The 18,066-nt window shown below is 58.6% G+C and overlaps 1 protein-coding gene across 4 annotated transcripts; it reads left to right on the top strand.

Moving 5' to 3' along the window:
• The first annotated feature begins 58 nt into the window (after positions 1-58).
• On the top strand, positions 59-17,653 carry AMOTL2 (angiomotin like 2). Of its 4 annotated transcripts, none has more exons than XM_059920295.1 (10): positions 59-175; positions 2,770-3,564; positions 6,284-6,581; positions 7,619-7,763; positions 8,120-8,212; positions 11,928-12,223; positions 13,034-13,341; positions 14,123-14,340; positions 14,907-15,086; positions 15,838-17,653. In XM_059920295.1, the coding sequence occupies exons 2-10, from the start codon at positions 2,831-2,833 to the stop codon at positions 15,894-15,896; spliced, it is 2,331 nt and encodes a 776-aa protein (XP_059776278.1). In that variant the 5' UTR covers positions 59-175; positions 2,770-2,830; the 3' UTR covers positions 15,897-17,653. The 4 variants fall into 4 exon arrangements, with proteins under 4 accessions (XP_059776278.1, XP_059776280.1, XP_059776281.1 ...); XM_059920297.1 differs by having other exon boundaries at positions 14,910-15,086; XM_059920298.1 differs by lacking the exon at positions 59-175 and adding an exon at positions 793-857 and having other exon boundaries at positions 2,770-2,855.
• The last annotated feature ends 413 nt before the right edge of the window (positions 17,654-18,066 follow it).

Genomic DNA, 18,066 nt, shown 5'->3' on the forward strand with positions numbered 1-18,066 from the left:
ACATTCCTGGCATAGCTGCCGCCTCCGGCGCTGGCCGACCCTGGGGCTGCGTGCTGGGGCCCAAGCGGCCAGAGCGTCGGCGCCACGGCCGAGAGCACACCTCCGCCGCGCGCGCTGAGCCGAGCCGGGCCGGGTCGTCGGGTCTGACCGCGCCGAGCACCCGCGGGCCGCTGCGGTAAGGAAGGCTGCTCGGCGCTTTGGGGAGCGCGCGGGGCCGCAGAGACTCTCTCCAGCCGAAGCCCGAGCCCCGCCGCAGCCCGGCCTTTTCCGGGAGCGGGAGCGGGAGCGAAGCGGACCCAGCGTCCTCCAAGGCACAGCGCGCCTTTCCCGGCAGCCACGAAGCAGGGCAAGGGCCGCTCCGCCCGGGGGTGTCTCGCGGGTCGCCCGGAGTCTCTCGAAAGCGCGCGGGTCCGCTGGGGCTGGAGGAGGGGGCAGCCTCTGGGGAGAGCGTAGTGGGTGTTTGGGGTCGCGGGTCGGGAAGAGGGGATGCCAGGGGATGCGGATCTGGGCGGAAGGCGCCGCTTGGAGCTCGATTTGCAGCGCCCTGGGTACTGATTTGGTTAGGTAGGGGTTACAGGTGTCTTTGCCCCCCAACTAGCCCAAGAATTCCTCTTTGTCTTCCTTGGAAAATCCTCTCTTGAGCCACGGTCTGGCTCTCACTTAGAAAGAATGCAGCTTGCCGTCCAGCCCGCTGACGTCAGCGCTGGAGCATTTGGAAAACAAAGAGGGCTCGGGAGGGAGGGAGGGAGGCGGCTCCACGACGCTTAAAGATCTCTCCGGACCACGGGCTACCGTCGTCCACCCCGCTCCCGGCGCAGCGGCGGCCACCGGGTGCTCGTAGTCAGCCAGGAGTCCGGGTAGGGCGGGATGGGGTGCGGTCTGACTTAGAGACCCTCGCTTTGGTTCCTTAGGCGAGCGTGAGCCCAGGCAAAGACCGCAGTTGCGTGCTTGCTTAGAAGAGGGTGTTTCAGAGACCCGGGCGCGCTAGTGCAGCAGGGGTGCACGACCCGGGTCGCGGGCGCAGATTTTAGTAACGGCTCAGCTGAAAGGATGTGCATCCGAGGGGCTTGACCGTGACAAACGCGAGATGAGAGGCGCGGGAGGTGTGCCCTGCACCCAGGCACACTGTTGGTGGGGAGAGGGCCTGGAATCTGTTCGGAAAGCTGCATTCTCCGGTCCTCCTCGGCTGCAGTCAGCCCAGACAGTGATTAACTTAGGAGTGCCCCGTGGATGAAACGCTAGGGAGAATTGATTCCGGTTTGTTTTGCCTCGGGTAGCTCTAGAGTCTTGCATCTCCCCTCCTTGTGTGTTTGGGGCGGGGGGAATGAGGGGGTGCCAGGAAGGATGAATACTGAGTACCCTCCAGACGCATCTCCCTCTCCCCGGTTCTGGGCAGCTGGGAGGAGGGAGTGGAATGGCTGCTCTGCCAGTCGGCCAAGCCCTAACTGGAGCAGGGCACTGGGGCTAGTTTTGGGGCAGAGGAGGGGCTGCGTTCCTCCCACTGTCCTCCTCCCGTGCACACAGGACCTCCGGAGGTGTGGGTTTTGTTTGGTCTTCACTGAATCCCAGTTTGGAGGTCTGTGGTAGAGGAGGCTGTGGAAAGGAAGCTGGGTGAGGTGGGCAGCCTGCCAGGCCATGAGCCACTGGGAGCCCAGGCTCAGAAGGGAACACCTTCCACAGGAGATATTATCTCCCTGCAGTTCAGGCTCAGAGCCCCCAGCCCCAGGTCCCTGCAGCCAAGAGCCTCCGCGCTCGCTCCCTTACTTCTTCAGTCAGCTCAAGTGGTGTTACTGGCTCAAGTGGTGTTACCCATGTCAAGATGCCGAGGGCCCATCATCCCCTGCGTGCCTAGAGGGCCATCAGGGCACTTCCAAGGAGCAAGTGTGTGTGTAGCTGGGGGTGGTATTCATAAAATCTAAGACATCGTGCCACCCTTTCTTTTTTCCTGGAGCACATGTGCACTTACTGTCAGCACACAGGCTATGCGACTGGCCCACAAACCTTGATGGGTGGTACCTTTTTGCCTCATCTCACAAAACCATTGTCCTATTATAGTCTCTCTTCTTTCATCCCTTATTCACCAATCCAGATGCATTTTTTCCTTCTTCCTGTTCACCTTGCAGAGTGACTGCCAAGGTCATCCCATGACAGGGAGGGCTCAGCAGAGTAAAGGGTGGTGAGTTAGCTGTGCCAAGGCCGGCGCTCAGGTATGCTTCATCCTAGAGTGTCCTGGGGGCTGTTTGCCTAGGGCTTCTACCAGGCTGGACTCATTCTTTATCACCTGCCAATAAACTGGGGCCCTGTCCACCCCCGGACTGGAATGTTCAGTGGTTACAGCTGAATTAGGCCTGCCCTAGAGTCTCTCATCAGGCTCTTTGATGGGAAGCTGACTGCAGGAGGCCAAGGTTCCTTGTGTCTAGGTTACTGGTGTTTTTCTCTAGGCACAGTAAGTCTCCATGAATATGATTATAATGGCAGTCCTTTGCCAGGGATTTACGGTGCACCAGGAGCTCAACAGCCATTGCCTGTTTTAATTCTCAACTCCGTGAGGCTAGCATTATTCTTTCCATATTTCCGATGGAGAAACTGAGGCTCAGAAGTTAAGTGACTTGCCTTAATCAGTAGGTGGCAGCATTGGCAGTTGAATCCAGGCTTGTGTGCCCCTCCATAGCCTTGCTCTTTACCATTATGCCTTTGACCAGACGGTAATGGAAAGTCCCCCCCTTTCCCATGTGCTCCCACTGAGTGGTCTTCGTTCTCTCCTCCCAGGTGCTCTGGCGCCAGGTGCCGCTGGCCTTTGTCCAGGCGGTTGTGTGCAAGCCCAGGAAGCATGAGGACACTGGAAGACTCCTCGGGTACGGTCCTGCACCGCCTCATCCAGGAGCAGCTGCGCTATGGCAACCTGACCGAGACCCGCACGCTGCTGGCCATCCAGCAGCAGGCCCTACGGGGTGGGGCTGGGGCTGGGGGCACAGGGAGCCCCCAGGCCCCCCTGGAGATCGTGGCCCCCGAGGACAGTCAGGTGCTGCAGCAGGCCACAAGGCAGGAGCCCCAGGGCCAGGAGCACCAGGGCACCGAGACCCACCTGGCAGAGAACAGCCTCTACCGGCTGTGCCCACAGCCCGGCAAGGGCGAGGAGCTGCCCACCTATGAGGAGGCCAAAGCCCACTCGCAGTACTATGCGGCCCAGCAGGCGGGGCCCCGGCCACATATGGGGGACCGGGATCCCCGCGGGGCCCCGGGTGGCAGTCGGAGGCAGGATGAGGCCCTGCGTGAGCTGAGGCACGGGCACGTGCGCTCCCTGAGCGAGCGGCTCCTGCAGCTGTCCCTGGAGAGGAACGGGGCCCGTACCCCCAGCCACATGAGCGCCTCCCACAGCTTCCCCCAGCTGGCCCGCAACCAGCAGGGACCCCCGCCCAGGGGCGCCCCTGCCGAGGGCCCGGAGCCCCGCGGACCTCCACCTCAGTACCCACACATCGTGCTAGCTCATGAGACCACCTCCGCTGTCACCGACCCGCGGTACCGCACCCGTGGCAGCCCGCACTTCCAGCATGCGGAAGTAAGGTAACTGCCCACCTCGGTCTTCAAGCTCTTGGCTTCCAGCATAGTTCTCCCAGGGTGAAGAGCCTCCAGAAGCCTGGTGAGCTCCAGAGGAAGGCCGATGATACCCTCTCCCTCCCAAGATGGGAGCTAATGCTGGAAGGAAAGAGGGATTTAGCCAGGGTCACATGAGAACTTAGCGGCATCCCTTGCTTTAATTTGGAGGTGGACACCTTGTCTACTTGGCTGTAGCAGTTGTGAGTAACTAGGGTTCTCAGAGGCTATGAATTACAGCAGGGGGTTAAAGGTTGGGTTTCAGAAAGAACTTGCAAAGACAAGGGTTGGGAATCATTGCCAAACTGTTTCCAAGTTAAGTGGGAAGAAGGTGGGACCTCCTTCTCTGGAGGTTTCTAAGAACAAGTGGACATGTTTGCTTTCTGTGATTACTGGGAGGCATTCCTAACTGTAGGCAGGAAGAAAGGACCAGATGGCCTCCTTAGGGACCTCTCCCCGCTCCTACCGGGGCGGGAGCTGCCCTGTCCCTATCATTCATTTCCTTTCATGTTTTTCTGTGTGGTCCATGTAGCTGGAGCCTGGAGTGGGAGAGGATTCTTGGTCCAGGTGAGCCCCTTTCTGTGGAGGCTCCGGAGAGGCTGCTGGGGGGGCTTAGTGTTTGATTCTCAGTGTGAAGGGAAGCCTTTAGAGGCTGTGATTTGGCTTACCTTTTTAAAAAGGTTCCTCTGCTGCATGTAGAGAATGGATTCTAGGGGCTAGAATGGAAGCAGGGATGCCCGGGAGGGGCAGGAAGCCCAGATAGTTTGCAGAAATAGGGTTCCTAGAAATGAGGCTCTCGCTTGGCCCCGCACCTTCTCCTGAGAAGCTGACGCATGCCCTTTTCACACGCCCTGCATCTTCCCCACACAGGGGTCCAGGAAGCCCCACCAGAGGAGCCTGAAGGTTTGCAGACTCCCTCTTCCTCTGATGGCCCAAGGTCCAAGTCTGGTTCTCTTCATGCCTGCTGAGTCCTCATTTAGTCACCCACTTTCCCAGTGTGTGCCCTTTCCCGGGAAAGATGCCTTTCTTAGCTCTCGAGAAATGAGTGACGTGATGGCTTGGAATGAAGGCACCAGAGGATGGAGGCTGTGGGTTTTCGCCCCCCTCCACCTCCCAGGCCCCCCTACCTTATCTCCTTTCTCAGGGCTCCGTCCTGGGAGAGTTTCGGAAGCTGAGTCGCAGTTTCTTCTCTTGGACCAGCCTTATTGAGCCCTGTCAGGAAAAGATAATATCGTGGAAAGGAAGTAGACTGTTTGCAGGAGAACAAAAAACGAGGGAGGGGGAGGGGCGGACAAGGGGAAGGGAGAGCAAGTGTGAAGGAAAGGAGGCTCTATTCTTTCTCGGAGCCAAGTCATCCCCAAAGAATGCCATTTGTGTCTGCCTGGCCCAGGGCAGGGGGAGCAAGTTCAAGAAGCACCCCCAAGATGCCACATTTAGCAGCACAGGGAGAGTTTGCACATTCCAGTGGGGACTCTCAGCTCTCACTGGAAGCTCTACCTTGGGCAGTAAGAGAAATACATCTGCCAGCCTCTGCTTTGGCTGGTCCGATGAGGCTTGCTTTCTGGGACTGTTCTTATAGCCTAGGGTCATAAGAAGGGCAGGGGAGCCGGAGTCTGGAGGGGGAAGGATGAAGGGGAGGGATGAGGGGAAGGGCAGGCATGGGTGCTGAGGTGACGGACTCACGTGGGGCTTCCGGGACTTGGGAAAGTTCCTGGTGAAACTGAGGCCATCAGCTCTTTTACACTTAGAGCCACAAGGCCCCAGAAAAGCTCTGTGACCCCCCATGCCTCTTGCCCTTTGCTCCTTCCCTTGACATGGGGCCCTGAGGCTGACGTTACACCAGTAGAACATTGTCCCTAAACTCAGGCTATTGTCATAGTCCTGAGGCAACCACTACGCCCCAGAAAATCCAGTGTTTGTTTGGGTCACATTTACTCTTTGAGCAGAGAGTAAGCCGCGGTCTTCACTAGGAGAGACGGAGGATGGGCCGTCATTGTGGGAACGCCCACTGCAGGCCCAGCACTCTGCCGGGCACACGTGGCCCTCACAAACCCCCTTGAGGCTGAGAACCTCATCTTCATGACTGAGCAGAGTGCCGCCGCACCGTGGGCTTAAACACTGGAGCCGGAGTTTGAATGCCTATTTTGTCAGACTCTGGAGCCCAGACTCTACCCCTGACATCTGTCTCGCCGCTCTAACCTTAGCCGCAGTCTTCTAAAAATGTTTCTTCAAGGGGTGACGGGACCCAAAATAGGAGGGAGAAGAAGTGAGTGTGAGCGCAGGGCCTGACACCAGGGGCCGGAACAGACACCAAGTGGCCCAGGGGCCTGGAAGTTTGTGTGTTCAGTCATGATGGATGTGACCTCCAGACTCAAAAAAGAGCCTTCTATTGATGAGAAGGGTCAAGAGTGCATTTTTCAAGATCTCTTATTTAAGCTCGGGTTGCTAGGACTGCTCAGGCTGATCCCCAAGGCCTCGGCCACAGTGAGGCTGGGCATGAAATAAGCATGCTCATGTTAATCCCCTCCAGCCCTGCTCCCCTGGCCCTTGAAGGTCTTGGGGACGCCATGTGGAAAGGCCTTCCCCACCAGTCGCTGCCTCACGCTGTGGGGAGGCTGTCTGCCCAAGAGGGCTGGGGCGACTCGGGGTGGCTTCTCGGTCTCTGAGCACCTACTCTTCTGTTCCCCAGGATCCTGCAGGCCCAGGTGCCCCCCGTGTTCCTCCAGCAGCGGCAGCAGTACCAGTACCTGCAGCAGCCCCAGGAGCACCCCCCGCCCCCATCCCCGGCTCCCCTCAGCCAGGGCCCGCTAGGCCCCCTCAGCCTACCCGGGGTGGAGGCCCCAGCAAGCACCCAGGCCTCCTCGGGCAGTGCCCACCTGGCCCAGATGGAGACTGTGCTGAGGGAGAATGCCAGGCTGCAGAGGGACAACGAGAGGCTGAAGAGGGAGCTGGAGAGCTCGGCGGAGAAGGCCGGCCGCATCGAGAAGGTAGGTCCTGCTGGGGCCTCGGAGGGGCAGGGGGAAGAAGGGACCCCGACGGGGCTGGCCCGGCTGGGCTTCTCAGCCGTCCCTCAACCCCCACCCCCATCCCTCGTGCACCCTCCCTGGCTGACTCCAGACAGCTGGGGAGCCGCCGGCACAGCAGGCCTGGAGCTTGAGCAGTTGCTGCCCAATGGTGATTAGAAAGAGCCCATTCACGGCTCCCTCACACTCGCGCCCTTCCCCTGCACACACCCCCTCCCGTGGACACCTCCCACAGAGAGCCCTTTGTATCCCCCACACAACAGCAAGTCTGTTCCAGGCCAGCCCTGGCCACAGAGGAAGCCCCTCCTCTTGGAAAAAACGAGCGACTTATTGGAATCACAGGCCAGCGAGGAGCACGTGCGGAACCTGCCAGCCGCCAAGTGGGAGGGGCAGCCAGGGCCAGGCTGGCCCTCTGTGGTGGATGGCGATGGCTGGAGAAGCAAATCCTCCAAGCAGAGGCGGCCCAGGCTGGGGTCTGGCGCTCCCTTCTTAGTGAAGGGTTACCAGCTGTGCGCTCGGCCTTAGCAGGTGGCCTCAGGCCTCCCGAGCCCGTCCCGTGGTGTCCAAGATAAGTCCACCCTCCAGACCATGGTGGGAGTCTGAGTGCCCACTCCTGGCCCATTGTGCTCAGATTTCTCAGTAGAAGCCAGACAAAAGGAAGATGCTTCTTTCTGGACAGTGGGCCCCAGAAAGCTGCGCTTAGTCACGCTGCAGGCAGCCACTTCCAGAGAACCTGGCCTTGGGTTTGCTCAGGACCTTGGGACAGTTGAAGGGACCCTAGCTTGCCTGTTCAGCAGTCTGGTCCACCTCTAGAGGCTACAGGCTGCAGCTCGTCCCACCAGAACTAGGTGGATTTTTTTGCTGTGGCTTTTGATCCTCTCCTCTCTCACCCTTTCTGATGGAGAATAGCAGATCAGCCGGGGTCTGTGGAGGGGACCTTGATGCCACTCCCTCCCTGGGAGCTCTCCCCTTCCTTCAGCTCTGCTGTCTGCCTCTTGCAGCTGGAGAGCGAAATCCAGCGGCTCTCTGAGGCCCACGAGAGCCTGACGAGGGCCTCTTCCAAGCGGGAGGCCCTGGAGAAGACTATGCGGAACAAGATGGACAGTGAGATGAGGCGGCTGCAGGACTTCAACCGGGATCTGAGAGGTGAGGACAGCTCACCCAGGTGGAGGTGGGGAGTGCCTGCGGACGGCTTGATCCCTCTGTTCTAGGGAATAATTCAGAATCTCTGTCCTCTGCGATAATAGTATAAATCAACTCAAAGGGGACTAGGCTGAGACTCCTTGGGGGCCACCTTGATAGAGAGATGCTTGTCTCTGTGTTCTAGACCTTAGGGCCCCTCATGGAGCTCCCACCCATGTGGCCCAGGGGGCTTCCCTATGAGCCCACCCCCAACTTGGAGAATGCAGCCCGACAGATAGGACCGAGGGGACACCCCAGCAGGCAGCTTCACCTGTATTCAAACATTTTTCCTTAAAACCTCTTTTCTTTATTTGAAACAGAGAGATTGGAATCTGCAAACCGGCGCCTGGCAAGCAAGACGCAGGAAGCGCAGGCAGGCAGTCAGGACATGGTGGCCAAGTTGCTGGCTCAAAGTGAGTAGGGGTCCCACTCAGGAGCCTGGCCAGAGGGGTGGCCAGGACAGCCCCTCTGGACTGGGAGGATCGGCCTCCTCTATCAAAGCAGTGCTTGGAGCTTGGGTTTACTGAATGCCTCCTATGCACCCAGCAGTGGACTAGACCTGGGGGAGGGGTAGTTTCTGAAGAGGAGCAAGATCTGGTTCTCTGTGTATTGGGGAAATCAGTGGATCCAGAGGGATAGCTGGGGAGCTGTGGTTTGCTGAGCTGTGGTGCTGACCATCGGTTCCGTGTCCTTCAGAAGCATGCGGGAGGCCAGAGAGTCTTGGAGACAGGTGGGATGAGAGAGAAGGAAGAGCCTGAGTCTCCCGGGGGGTGCCCAGTGGGAATGCGGGAAGCTGGGGAGCATGGTGAGGCTGGGCCATAACAGGTGGAGGCACCAGCCAGAAATGGAGCGTAACCAACAGGGCAGCCCAAAGAAGGGGCTCAGGAGGATCCCCTAAAGAGGGTGGTCAGAGAACAGATGAGTTCATTGTTGACTCATCCATTCAGTCACTCATTTGTTCACTAGCACAGCTGTGCTGAGCCCCTGGCCAGCGTGGAGCAGAGCAGGAACAGGTCAGGAAGGTGCCAGGGCAGGGAGGTCAAGAGAGGCGGTGAGCTTGAGGGAAGGAGCAGGGTCTTCCCACCCCGGATTCCAGGGAACAAGGGTGGCCTGGCCCCGGAGGCGAGATGAGGAGAGGTCCCCAGCAGCCTGAGAGAGGGGCTCTGTGGGGTAGCAGGGTGGGGAGCAGGAGACAGGTGAAGAAGCAGCAGGATAGCTCAAGTGGAGGTGCGAGCAGGGAGTTTGGGGGAAGGGGGAGGACAAAGGGAGCCCCGAGCTCAGCAGTAGGAAGAAGCTGCAGCAGTCAGAAGAGACAGAGAGGCAGTTATTTATTAAACTCCTCCTGTATGCTCTTACTATGTGCTATAGTGGTGTTAGGGTGTTTGCAAAGGAGTGGAGTGGGGGCAGCTGGTGTCTGGGCGAGGGGTGGCTTCGAGGAAGGAGGAACCCATCAGAAAGCCTACTGTGCTGAAGCTGGATACTTAGGGCGTGTCCAGAAGTGGAGGGGCAGCTTGAGGGCTGAGCTGTGCTGCCAGCACCTCCCTCCTCAAGGAGGGCTCGGCCCGGAGCCCAGCATTGAAGGGCTGGGGGTTGGGGGTGGGCAGGGGGCAGGCGGGGCTGTACTGGCGGGAGGCGATGACTTAGGGTCTCAGGGAGGGAGGTGGTGGAGGTGAGGGAGAGGGGGGAGGGGACGGCCCCGGGGGTCCCGTTGGGAGTCCGGAGAGGGCGGGTTTCTGGAAGCGGGCAGAATGGGGCGCCCTGTAGTAGAGGGCCGACTTTGGGGGCCGGGCTCTGCCAAAGAAAGGAAGTCACCGGCGGGTTTCTGGGAGCGGGCAGGGGAGGGGCGAGGGGGGGAGGCCGGCCTGGAGGCGTTTCCGCTCCCCGGGGAGCGAGCGCCAGGCTGTTCTTGGCTCCGGGCTGGAGCCATTAATCTGGCAGCGGCGGGTGACCTGGATGCCAGGCATTCCTGAGCCCGGGCTGTTCCGCTGCGCCCCGCCCCGCCCCGCCGCCGCCGCCGCCGCTCCCTCCCGCGCCCCGCCCGCCCGCACTGCGGGAGGAGGGAGGACACTGGGACAAAGGGACTGGGACGTGCCGGTGGGGCCTCGCTTTCCCGGGGGGGGGGGGGGGGGGGAAGGCCTCCTGCTCCCTCCACTGCTCGCTCGCCCTTGGCCCCTCGCCCTGTCTCCCGGATTCGCGGCCACCCCGGCCTGGGAGCCCCACCCCCCCCCCCGGCCCTCTGCCCGCCAGACAGGCCCAGGGTTTTATCCTGGTGGCTGGGGATGGCCAAGGGCTCAGGCTTCCCTGCCCCTGCCAGGGCCTTAGAGGTGTGGGAGGTGGCAGGAAGCTTCTGGAAGCCGAAGGCTGGGTCCTGGGGATCCTCCCCAAGGGCTGATGGAAGCCAAGCAGCCCTTCCTTGCTCCCGATAGCCATGGGGAAACCAGAATTCTCAGGGAAGATGCCTCTGGTTGATCTCACCTTTTTTCTGGAGTCAGTCAACACTAGTAGGGAAGTGTGGCCACTGTCACCAGTGCCATCTGCTTTTCCTACTAGGCAAGCCGTACAGACCTCCAGCTCAGGTCAGGCCCTGTCCTCCCTGGGGAGCTGGCCTTGAGTCCTGAGGCCTGGTCCTCCCAGCCCTGTCCCCCTTGGGCAGTTTCTTCCCACTGAGCCTCAGATTCTGAGGCTGTAAGATGGGGCCATCATAAGACTGGGATGAGATGCAGGCCTCCTGCAAACTCTGTAAGCTGTTGGGCTCTGTGAAGCCTCCCAGGACGGGGTCACTGTCTCCAGGTCCAAAGTCCCAGTCAGCACTCCTGCCTGCCCCCTCCACTCCACTCAGGTGTCAGGCCAGCTTGGGATGAAAGGCTCAATTTCAGTGTTACTGAGCTCTGCCATCTTTTCCCTCCACCCCAAAGAATGAGGCCAGCCTGGACCCAGCCTTCAGAAATCCAGAGTGAACCAGAGCTGACCTGGGTCAGTCGCCTGTGTCCTCCCTCTCTGCCCCAGGGCCCTGAGTAAATGAATCCTCCCTTCTGCCTGCCAGGTCCCAAGCCTTCACTGTTCTCTTCCAGAGCCTGTACTGTCCTATATGATAGGTACAAAGATTAAAGATGGCCCAAAGATTTAAATTAATTAAAATTAAATAAAATGAAAAATTCGGCTCCTCCCTCGCACTGGCCACGTTTCCAGTGCTCAGTAGCCCCACATGCCTAGTGGCTGCTGCATTGGTTGGCACGGTGTAGGACAAGAGTCCATCACAACAGAGAATTCCACCGTGCTATATCATAGTGCTGGCCTAGAGAGTGCCTTTGAGTCCATCAGGCAGGCCCCAGAGCCTGTCCCCCTCTGCCCTCCAGCAAGGCGGGCAGCCCACATGCTCTGCGGGTAGGGGCGCCCGGGTCCACAGAATGAGCCCTGGAGCCCACTTCGGGAGCCCTCTAGGTGCGAGGGCCTCGCACCACAGCCGAGCAGCCTGGTCCTTCAGAGGCAGGCTGACTTGGGTCCCCATCCTGGCAGCACCATTCACCTCCTATGTTTCCTCCCCTTTAAGTTGAGGGGTCACAAATCCTGCCTCAAGGGACTGTTACTGGAGGCTTCGGTGGAATAAGGTGTGTAAGTGCCTGGCTCCTGGGGCAGCACACGGTGGTCTCTTCCCCTTTCCTTCATTCTTCCACTTGAATGATGACCATGCGACAGTCCACCTGAGCCTCCGTTTTCTCATCTGCAAATGGGCGTCACGGTTCCTACCGGTCCAGTCTCTAGTGTCTCCGTGAGGCTCGAGGGAAACTGTGAATGTGTTTTGGAAATGGTGACACCTGGCACAAGTGGGCAGTGTTTGGGGCTGTCTCCTGGCAAGGCCATGTCCCAGCGGAGGAGCAGCGTAGCCCAGTGATTACTGCAAGGGCCCCGGCCTGGCGCTGTCATTTACTCATGACTTAACCTGAGCCTCAGTTTCCTGGCCCATGCAATGGGGTTAATACGGGTACCTAACTCGTAGGTTGTGGAGAGGACAAGATGCAGTCATGCAGGTGCAGTGGTCAGCACAGAGCCCAGTACGTGGGGGGTGCTCAGTGGGGCCGGCTAGGTGGCTGCCGTCACTGACCAGGCCCCCTCCCTCTGTCCCTGCAGGCTATGAGCAGCAGCAGGAGCAGGAGAAGCTGGAGCGGGAGATGGCACTGCTGCGCGGGGCCATCGAGGACCAGCGGCGGCGGGCCGAGCTGCTGGAGCAGGCGCTGAGCAACGCACAGGGCCGGGCGGCACGAGCCGAGGAGGAGCTGCGGAAGAAGCAGGCCTACGTGGAGAAGGTGGAGCGGCTGCAGCAGGCCCTGGGGCAGCTGCAGGCTGCCTGCGAGAAGCGTGAGCAGCTGGAGCTACGGCTGCGGACGCGCCTGGAGCAGGAACTCAAGGCCCTGCGTGCGCAGCAGGTGAGCTGGGAAGGCCCGCGGAGGTGGCAGAACTGGAGCAGCATCAGAGGAGGCCACCTCTGAAGCCCCCGGGAGCCCCTGCTGAGATCCAGGCCGAGCCCCCTTGGAAAGCCAGGGTGATCTGTGCCAGCCTTGCTGAAGGCCCCTCCCAGCCACCAGCCTTAGCAGAGGCTTTGCCACGGGGCCGTGGGCCGACCTCGGGGACTCAAGACTTGGGCCTCTGTCCTCAGCAGAAGCACGGGTTGGCACACTTGGTCTCTAGAGAAGGTCACTCAGGAGCATTGATGGAGGAGACTAGCCACCTCTTGTGTGCCTCCTCAGGATCATGGGGGAAGATAGTCGCCCAGATCCTGAGTCTTTATCCTCACCTTGGGCTGTGTGAATAGCTCTTGTGTTTACAGACCAGATAGGGTTCTGTCTCCACTCCCAACCTTACCCTTCCCACAGAAGGAAGGGTGACCAGACCCTGAGATAGGGTGACCAGACCTCCTGGATTGCCCAGTTCTGTCCTAGTTTACACTGGTTGTCCCAGTGTCATTAAGTTGCACCCCTTTCCCAGTTTGGAAGATAATTTATGTGGTCGCTATGCAAAGGCAGACCTGATCTTCTCACACCCTTGGCCACAGGATTTGGGGCGGGGGTGTGGGGACCTGTGCCTCCCCTTTGTCTCTGGGTGGAAGTGGGCTGTGAAGAGTGTACGGGGAGGCTGACCAAGCACAAGGCTCGGTGAGAGTCTTCGTGTGGAGGCGAGGACCTGTGGCCGTCACGCCCCAGCTGCCGCCCCTGACCACGGTGCTCCTCTCTCTGCAGAGACAGGCAGGCACCCCCGGTGGTGGCAGTAGCAGTGGTGGGTCCCCGGAGCTCAGTGCCCTGCGGCTGTCGGAGCAGCTACGGGAGAAAGAGGAGCAGGTCCTGGCACTGGAGGCCGACATGACCAAGTGGGAGCAGAAGTATTTGGAGGAACGTGCCATGAGGCAGTTTGCCATGGATGCGGCCGCCACGGCTGCCGCCCAGCGCGATACCACTCTCATCCGGCACTCCCCGCAGCCCTCGCCCAGCAGCAGCTTCAACGAGGGCCTGCTCACCGGCGGCCACAGGCATCAGGAGATGGAAAGCAGGTTGGGCATCACAGGCCAGGCACCTGGGTGGGGGTAGTGGGGTGGCGACGTCAAGTCCCTGCCCCGTCCTTAATCCGTGATAAACACCCCTCGCCCCACCTGGCCTAACAATCCCTCCTACTTCTGAGCTGACCCCCGTGCTTTTGGCATAGCTGGCATCATACACGTATTCTTTCCCAGAAGTACCAACCAAGTCCTTGGTCTGCCCAGGAGACCCCACTGGTGGATGCCATCCAAGGCTCTGGGCCTCTATCCCCTCCCCCTCCCCCATGTAAATCAGAGAGTAAGACTTCGCTACTGAGTCCACACCACGTACCACCCCCGGAAGGAATGTGGCTGAGGCCCCTGGCCTGGGGGTAGCTAGTATTTTCTCTCCAAAAACAATCTCAGAGGCCCCACAAGATTTCCATTTGACCTATACCTGGCTCAAAAGCACAAGCACGTTGACTGAGCCCATTCGGTCAACAGCCCTGGGGGTGATCCTCCAGGACGGGGGTTGTACCATTGCTATCATCGGATAAACCCAGAACCTGCCCCTTGATGACCTGCCTTTGCTGGTGTGAGAAGGGCCTAGCACTTCACGCACGGGCAGTTTTCAGAGCATCCCGTTCCAGAGCTGTGATGGCATTTCTGAAGGCCCCCTCCTGGCCCCTGCTGCAAGGCCCGGAGAGCCCAGCCTGGTTGTAGGGAAGGCTTTCCCTCCAACCTCTACAAGGCGGGAAGGATGGGGGCTGTTGGATCTGTAGGTCTGAAGATGTAAGCATGGCCTCTCACCCCTCAGGTTAAAGGTGCTCCACGCCCAGATCCTGGAGAAGGATGCGGTGATCAAGGTCCTTCAGCAGCGCTCCAGGAAAGACCCTGGCAAGGCCACCCAGGGCTCCCTGAGGCCCGCCAAGTCTGTGCCATCCATCTTCGTGGCTGCAGCAGCAGGGGCCCAGGGCTGGCACGGGCTCTCCTCCAGCGAGCGGCAGGTGGATGCCCCTGCCCGGCTGGCTGCAGGTGAGAGGAGGCGGGTAAGCGGCAGGGGCAGAGGCTAGGGTGTTCTCAGGCCTTTCCTCTCGGAACTGAGGCTCAGAGGAGCCAGGGCGTCCCAGCCCCTCACCCAGGGAAGCTGGCTTATACTCTGGCTCCAGCGATCCTCCAGCCCACAGCTGTCCCCCTGGTGTGAAGGGGCAGGCTGTGGCCCCCATCTCTGGAAATGCCACCACCCTGGCCCCAGCCGCTTACCATCTAAGTGAAAATAGAGTTCCCTGTACAGATGTACCTTCTGGGCCAGCCCTTCCACTCCCCCTTCTAAGCAGATGCCACAGAAATCCGAGAGTCCCTACTGGTTTTAAGATTTAATCTACAGCCCTTTAAGAAAGGCTCCTCTACTCGAAGTTTTTGGAACCCAATTCAACTTGATAGTTATTCCCATTTGGAAACAGGAGCGTTTAGTTGTAATCGAAGTTCTTGCAAATCAAGGGCAATTCGCATCCCGAATAGGTACAGTTAAGTAGGGGTGTTCTTCCTGGGGGCTCCATCTTATGGACAAGGCAATAATTGTGAACCTCCTGCCTTTCCAGCAGACAGGGCCCCGGTGGAGGAGCCAGTGGCCGAGGCTCCCCTAGCTGCCCACGCCAAGCACGGGAGCAGGGATGGGAGCACCCAGACTGACGGCCCCCCAGACAGCGCCGCCACCTGCCTGGGCCTGGAGCCCGACGGCCTTCTGGGGTGCAGCAGTGGCCAGAGGACAGCCTTACTGGGTAAGTCCCCTTTCCCCCCCACCCCCCGACTTCTCTGCGGGGCTGAGGGCATGTTGGGGTGTGAATTGGGGCCCCTGACCCTTTATTCCCGGACCCAGCCCCACTCGTTGCCCACACTCCACAGGGCGCCCTGCCCAGGGACGGGTGAGCAGGGTGTGAGGCCCACCACAGTACATGTGAGAGCTGGTTGGATGCATGAATAGGGGAACTGAAAACCCTGATTACAGACAGATCCACCTGGGAGGCTCTTTATCTTCTCTTTGGAAGTCTTCTTTTATTGCCAGTCTAAATATCTAAGATAATGGAGCTTGGTGAGGTACCCTTCCACTCAAGTTAGAAGACTTTGTTTAAAAAGAATCCGGGAAGGAGAAATTTGAGACGATGCCATTACTGTGTTTGCTCCCTTTCACGTTAGCCTTTGCATATTTGCCTGCGCCTCACCATCTCAGAAAACCGCAGGCATGAGAAGAATGCGGCAGCCTCCCTCCCTTGGGGCTCTCCACCCTCCCTCCGAGCCCTCCAACCAGTTCCAAGTTATAAACAACTGCGTCTTCACTCTGGAGGCTGGTGGTCTGGACAGAGAGCTGAGAGGGAGCAGAGCTTTGTGCTTAGGTTGGCCAAGTTATGGCGACCTGGGCAGCTGAGTTGGGAAAAGTCGGTGAAGATAGATCCTATCTTTCAAACGTGGTAGGATTTAAAAGAGCAGTGTGGTAACGCTCGTTGGCATGTGCCTGTGTTCTTATCTCTCCAGATTCTGTTGCTACATCCAGAGTCCAGGACTTGTCGGACATGGTGGAGATACTGATCTGAAGGAGGTGGTGCCTTGGGGACTCCGAACCACTCCCTGCTCTCCTCTGCCCTCTGCCACGTGGCCATTCCAGCAGCCCCTCCAGCGGCTGCTTCACCCTCCCCCAGCCCAGCACTCATTCCCATTGACCGTCTGGTCCCAGGAGCTGAGGAAGGATGTTGCAGAGGAGAGGGGAGCTGTGAGCACCCGGCCCCCAGAAGACTCTGCTCCTCAGCCCCGCATTCCTCCTGGGCCCATGTGGAATGAGGACTGGACCTTAACCTGCTTGCAGCCCAAGGCCTGCTGCCGGGGTAGCAACTGAAAGCTCAGGAGGGAGTAGCCCCTTCTGCACCCCCAGTGGACACTCGGGCAGAGAGGGACAGGATATGTTGGTTTGGGGGCTGGTTTCCAAGGCTGGCTGCCCGTGGACACCAGGTGGGCTGGTTTCATAGCCAGGCCTGGCTCAGTGTGGCCCCTCCAGCCTCGTCTTCTCAGCTCCTCACTGCCGCCTTGGGCTCACCCAGCCTTGCATCTTGTGGGGCCCGTCGAGGCCACAGCCTCACCCCTTCGCTTGCAGAGGACTGGGGTGCACTGTGCGGTTTGTATATAATTCCCTTCCTTGTGGAACAGAAGGCTGAAGCGGGCTGCTTCAGATCTGCCCCCTCATTCTGTGCGCCCGTCCCTGCCGTCACGGTTCTGCCCAGTTATCTCCCCTCCTCAAGTCCTTGGCCCGTGATCCAGTTGATCCACGGGATATTGGCTGTCTTTTTCTCCATATTGAACCCTGTTTGAAATGCCCACGGGACACCCCCCCCACCCCCGCCCCCCATCACCAGCCTCTTGAAATGGCTCCACAGCTCCTGTCCTTGGGACATCCTGTCAGTTTGGTTATGAGCCCTGAGCCAGGTGAAGTGAGCCACCACACAAGTCTGCTGTGGTGGGGCTCCCAGCACCAGTTCTCCCAAAGGAAACCGGAGAGATGGCCTTGTTCTCATCAGGGTCTTTGTCCACCCACCCTGGAGGGATTGGGAGAGGGAGCTGTGCTGGTGAAAATTAGTCCATGAGACGTGACTCGGATAGTCCTCTGAATGGAGCCCCCGTCACAGCATGGCGCCGTGAGGCTGGCTCCTCGAGCCACCCGTGCCCAGCGCCCTGAAGCAGGGCCAGCGCTTGAGAACTGGAGTGAAGCATCCAATGGCAGCCTGCCAGTGGCCGTGACTTTGACTTCTGGTCTTAAAGAGTCCCCCAGCTCAGCCCCAGGAGCGATTGGTGGGTTTTAGCAGTTTGTCTTGACTGTTTTTAGTTCTCCTTGAATCTTTGGGTTTTTTTTTTTTTTTCCTTTACCGTTTTTAGGTTTTATATGTGTTATTTTATTCCCATGGTTCCTCAAGTTTCCTTTTTAAACATTTGCATTTGCTGGACAATTGCATATTTTTTTAAATCCCCCTACCCCTCTTGAAAGCTGAAAAATGCATTTGGTTCATATGCATTGTTTACAAAGAAAAAAGAAAAAAGAGAAAAAAAGGCAAAAAAATATTGTGGAAGAAAAAACACAACTTAATATATTTTGGATTAATATTTGGTATTTCTTTTAAAGTATTTTTTTGTGCTGTGAACATTTTCTGCCAAAGACCATGATGTGTGTCTGTATGTTTAAGTTATCGTAAATATTTAAAATGTAAACATGGCTGTTTTGTTATGCCACCCTGTACCAGGATTGCTGCTGCATTCCACTGGGTATAACAGTATTTTAATAAAAAAAAAAAAATTTTAATTAAAAGCGGTGTCTTTGCACAGGTGAGAGACTGCACTGAGAGGGAAAGGAGAGGGGGTAGGAACTTTGGGGGGGGGGGCACCCATGTCATAGTCCCCAGCCACCTTCAGCACTGAGCTGGACCCCTACTCGTCCACCCCGTGCTCCTGTACGCCGTGGTTCTTAAACGCTGACCAGAGCACGTCCATAAACCACCAGCTCAGGGTGACTGCCATTTCTCATACAAGAGGAGTGAAGGCTGGTTTCTGACTGTGGGAAACCTTTGGGCAAGGCAGGTCCCTCCTTATCTGCAAGGCTAGGAGGCTACACAGTGTAATTTCTTCTAGGACCCACAAGTCCTGGGAATTTGTGCATTAAGGACAAGGTTGGAATGAGGATGTGGTTGGCTTTCCCCAGAGGACATTTCTCGCAGTCCGGGA

This window comes from Balaenoptera ricei, chromosome 4 (genome assembly GCF_028023285.1).
Source record: "Balaenoptera ricei isolate mBalRic1 chromosome 4, mBalRic1.hap2, whole genome shotgun sequence".
In the NCBI taxonomy this organism is placed as follows: Eukaryota; Metazoa; Chordata; class Mammalia; order Artiodactyla; family Balaenopteridae; genus Balaenoptera; species Balaenoptera ricei.